We start from the raw sequence: 3,759 nt of genomic DNA, 5'->3' as shown, positions 1-3,759 counted from the left end.
GGATGCTAGGAGAGCTCTGGTAAGCGCTATTGAATGTTATACACACAACACTCTTTGTAGATAACATTGATCACATATATGTTTGATAGTATGAGTCTTATACAACATCATTTCATTATTTATATTCAATCATCATTAATTTTTATAAAAAAAGTTAAAATAAATGAATGATGAGTGTTATATCAAGTGTCTATAAATTTTTATTACATAAACCCTAATTAGAAATAATAAGTATAACAAGAACTGGAATTGCACTAACAGATTTTTTTATTGCCTGTAATTTTTTTCTTCTTGGAAATTATCTCATAATGTATAAGGTCAAAATTAGGGCAATGAGTTAAGAAAAGAATTGGTGATAATAAATTCAGAAAACCAGGATACCAAAGGCAACAAAGAATGTCCAAGAAACAGAAATCTCAATAAACTATATCCCAATTGTCATTCAACAACAACAACCAAGTTTTCATCTCACTACCTAATATCGGCTATATGATCGAATAACGCTATAATGCTCAATCGTCATTACAAAAAAATCCATTTTCCTCGAGATGAAAGCAACAAAAAATTGAAGTTACAAAAACACAAAAATGTTGCTCCTATGAGAGGATGGCTATGACATCTGAGGCCCTCAAGGCAATATAATCAGAACCATCTTTGCCCTTGAAATCATTCCCAGCATATTTAGAGTACAATACAGTGTTACCAGTAGTAACAGACAAAGGTTTTCTGTTACCTTCCTCATCCAAAGACCCTGGACCAACTGCTATTACCTGTAACAACCAATGTATTACAAAAACAGTAATCAGCCAAAGCAATGTTGCTCCACAACAAAGTATCAATCTAAGACAAGGAAATAAGACATCAACAAATGTCACTTAAATGTGGGATATGACTACTTTGAAGTGAGCAAATGTTTACACCTTTGATTTGACGAAGCGCATAGACATTTCAACTCATTAAATGATATAAAAGATGGGCATACACCCTTTATTTGTTCAAGTAAGACTCGTTTATTTTAGAGAAACATTTTCATAAGTTTTGCCTCTGACCAAGTTTCTTTAAGTTAATAGTGTTTGTTTTGTATAACAAAAACAAAAACTACAGTAGAAAACTTACTGTTCCAACAGAAGGTTTCTCCTTGGTTGCCTCTGTAAGCAACAAACCGCCTGCAGTCTTTTCCTCAGCTTCTGAAACCTGTGATCGGAATTTAATGAATCAATAGAGCTCATGTTATTTATCGAATTTAATGAATCAGTAGAATTCATGTTAATTATCATGGCCTCATGGGCATCTAAGAGAAGCAGAGAGTATAATATCGATAAATGCTTATCCTGTAAGGAAAATTAGATTAATGCAAATTATGACATGGACAGAACCAAATACACCTTGAGGATTAGATAATTTTCGCATATGGTCGGCTAATGATCAAACACTGAAATAAGCAATGCTCTGAAGGGGAACATACCTTTATTAAGACTCTATCATTCAAGGGTTTAAGATCCTTGACATCATCCGTGTTAAGGATACCAACAATGTCATCGTCCTTCAATATAAGATGCTTTGTACCATTGAACTCCACCTCAGTACCTGCATACTTCGAATACACAACTTGTTCACCTGACTGTATAGAAAAAAGGCACGGATGAGTTAAAATGTAAAGAACACTTCTTCCTTACAAAAACATAGCAAGATATATTTTTGAAATTTATGATTTCATAACACGGTAACATCACCTCGACACTAATGCCCACTTTGTTCTTCCCGAATGTTTTTCCTTCTCCAATAGCAACCACTTCACCGCCTTGAGGCTTAGTTTGAGCAGTTGTCGGAAGCAAAATCCCACCTTCTGTCTTCTCTTCAGCTTCCTTAATTTTTACCAGAACTCTGTCACCCAGAGGCTTAATAGCAGTATGCTGCATTGTAGAACTACCACTCAGATACATGTAACATTCAATTACTCAAAAAAGAGCATTTGAAAACCGAAATTGTCAAAAGTGGAAACAATCTCAAGACTTCTATATCAACAATTATGTGATATGAAAGCAGCAGTCTGATTCAGTAATTCAATGACAAAAGCTGTCGGGGATTAAAAAAGAAGGTAGATGACATGTTAAGACTTTTTTTGTGATAGCAAAATGTATAATAAAATGGTCTCAAATTAAAATGCAAGATATATGCAATTCATCCGCATTTTTCATTCATGTATCTTTGGTCCTTAAAATCATGTTTAGTTTATAATCAATGCCCAGAATCTTTGAATGGCCATTTTGAGGTCTCAGGCGTCTATGAGGCTAACATTGTATCCAAAAATGCTAATTAAACACAGATGAAGGAACTCAAAAAAATGAACTTTTATTCATCGAAAACTGCAATTTTTAACTTTCCAAATGTTAAATAAATATCTCTAATTCCTCAACCAGTGCCCTTACAAGAGTAGAGTTTACAAAGCTTCTATCACATAAAAATATAAAAAAGACTGCCCAATGTACGAGTCTCCCATCTTTTAGAGTCTGGGGATAGTATGCAGCCTTATTCCAGCTGGAAACTTCCGCGATTTAACGCCTAACCTCTTGGTCACTAAACGCCCATTTGTGAGTCGATTTTTGGAGGGAACGGAAGGGAAAGTAAGGCTAGAGGGTCGTGAAATACACTTCTAGAATGACTCTAACATCGTATCCCTTCACTTGCAAACAGGACCTAAGGAGACAACTTATCATATAGACATATGAAAAGCAAGTAAAACAAGTTCTGTTGTGAATGATTATATGATACCTTGGGGGCAACAACAGTGGATGCTTTGACAATTATACCCTTCAAAGTTCTTTGTGTTAAATTGCCAATTTTGACATGTCCTACACAAGGAAACTGAACTGCTGAAGGTCGAAGCCCTTCAAATAATGCCATGTTCCTCGCAGAAATTGATGATGTTGTGAATTGGGTAGTGGCCATTGCAACTAACACTGCCCAACGAAGAATCAAAATCAAACAAAAAGTATTTTTGGACGAAAAAAAATGAATTTTTCTTATAAAAACTATCTATTGATAACGAGAAGTAATGTTAATCAAATCAAAGTTTGTTAATTTTGAAGAGAAAGTAGCACATTGAGAGAGAAAGCATAGAACTTTAGAAGAGGAAGGGCATTACCTTAATGGTATAATAAGAAGAGAGTGAGATTGAGAGAGTGAGAGGAAGTGGGTTATGTTGAAAGTGCAGAGGGTGATGATAAGCTTATGCAAACATGTAGGGTTTTATCCTATTATAGATAGACCCTTCTGGAACTACTTTAGCCAATTTAGAGCTTCTATATTAAGACGTTAGTTTTTTAAATTTACTATGTATTAATTTATTTATTATTATACTGTACTTTTCGAGTGAAGTGCATTGAGGCTAACATTGGATATTTCAACCATGTTAAATATTATAATTTGAAGTTAAATTTATTTAATTGGGATAATTGTTGAGTCTTATTTGTTTTTAAATTTTACATTGAAATAATTGAATCATTTAGAATTATTTTTGTAGGTGAAGTGTATAATTAAAGCGTAATCAATGAAATAAAGTTATCAGGGTTAGAACATAATATGTAAGGTCGTCATTAAATGAATTTATTGTCAAATTCGTTCTTTTTTGTAATAATGATTGTACAAATTAGTAGATATGATTAATTGCGTAATGTTTTTTTCTTTCGTAGGATGAAATTAAGAAATTAAACAATCATATTTTTAGAGTGTTTTTATTGAATATTGAAGTCTTAATAT

The 3,759-nt window shown here is 33.2% G+C and overlaps 1 protein-coding gene across 1 annotated transcript; it reads right to left on the bottom strand.

Moving 5' to 3' along the window:
- Positions 1–490: 490 nt before the first annotated feature.
- On the bottom strand, positions 491–3,281 carry LOC109340485 (20 kDa chaperonin, chloroplastic-like). Its single transcript, XM_019578193.1, has 6 exons — positions 3,146–3,281; positions 2,773–2,960; positions 1,734–1,913; positions 1,466–1,621; positions 1,117–1,194; positions 491–770 (listed from the first exon to the last, which is right to left on the bottom strand). The coding sequence occupies exons 2-6, from the start codon at positions 2,947–2,949 to the stop codon at positions 597–599; spliced, it is 765 nt and encodes a 254-aa protein (XP_019433738.1). The 5' UTR covers positions 2,950–2,960; positions 3,146–3,281; the 3' UTR covers positions 491–596.
- Between the last annotated feature and the right edge of the window lie 478 nt (positions 3,282–3,759).

The sequence above is a fragment of the Lupinus angustifolius genome, unplaced genomic scaffold (genome assembly GCF_001865875.1).
Source record: "Lupinus angustifolius cultivar Tanjil unplaced genomic scaffold, LupAngTanjil_v1.0 Scaffold_181_15, whole genome shotgun sequence".
In the NCBI taxonomy this organism is placed as follows: Eukaryota; Viridiplantae; Streptophyta; class Magnoliopsida; order Fabales; family Fabaceae; genus Lupinus; species Lupinus angustifolius.
Note: the sequence above shows the minus strand (reverse complement) of the source record. Positions and strands in the feature narration are given on the sequence as shown.

Coding starts and splice junctions, on each gene's coding strand:
- LOC109340485 (XM_019578193.1), bottom strand. CDS start 2,949: ATGGCCACTACCCAATTCACAACATCATCAATTTCTGCGAGGAACATG. Junction 1,914..2,772: donor CCACTGTTGTTGCCCCCAAG/GTATCATATAAT, acceptor TCTACAATGCAG/CATACTGCTATTAAGCCTCT. Junction 1,195..1,465: donor ATGATAGAGTCTTAATAAAG/GTATGTTCCCCT, acceptor TTCCGATCACAG/GTTTCAGAAGCTGAGGAAAA.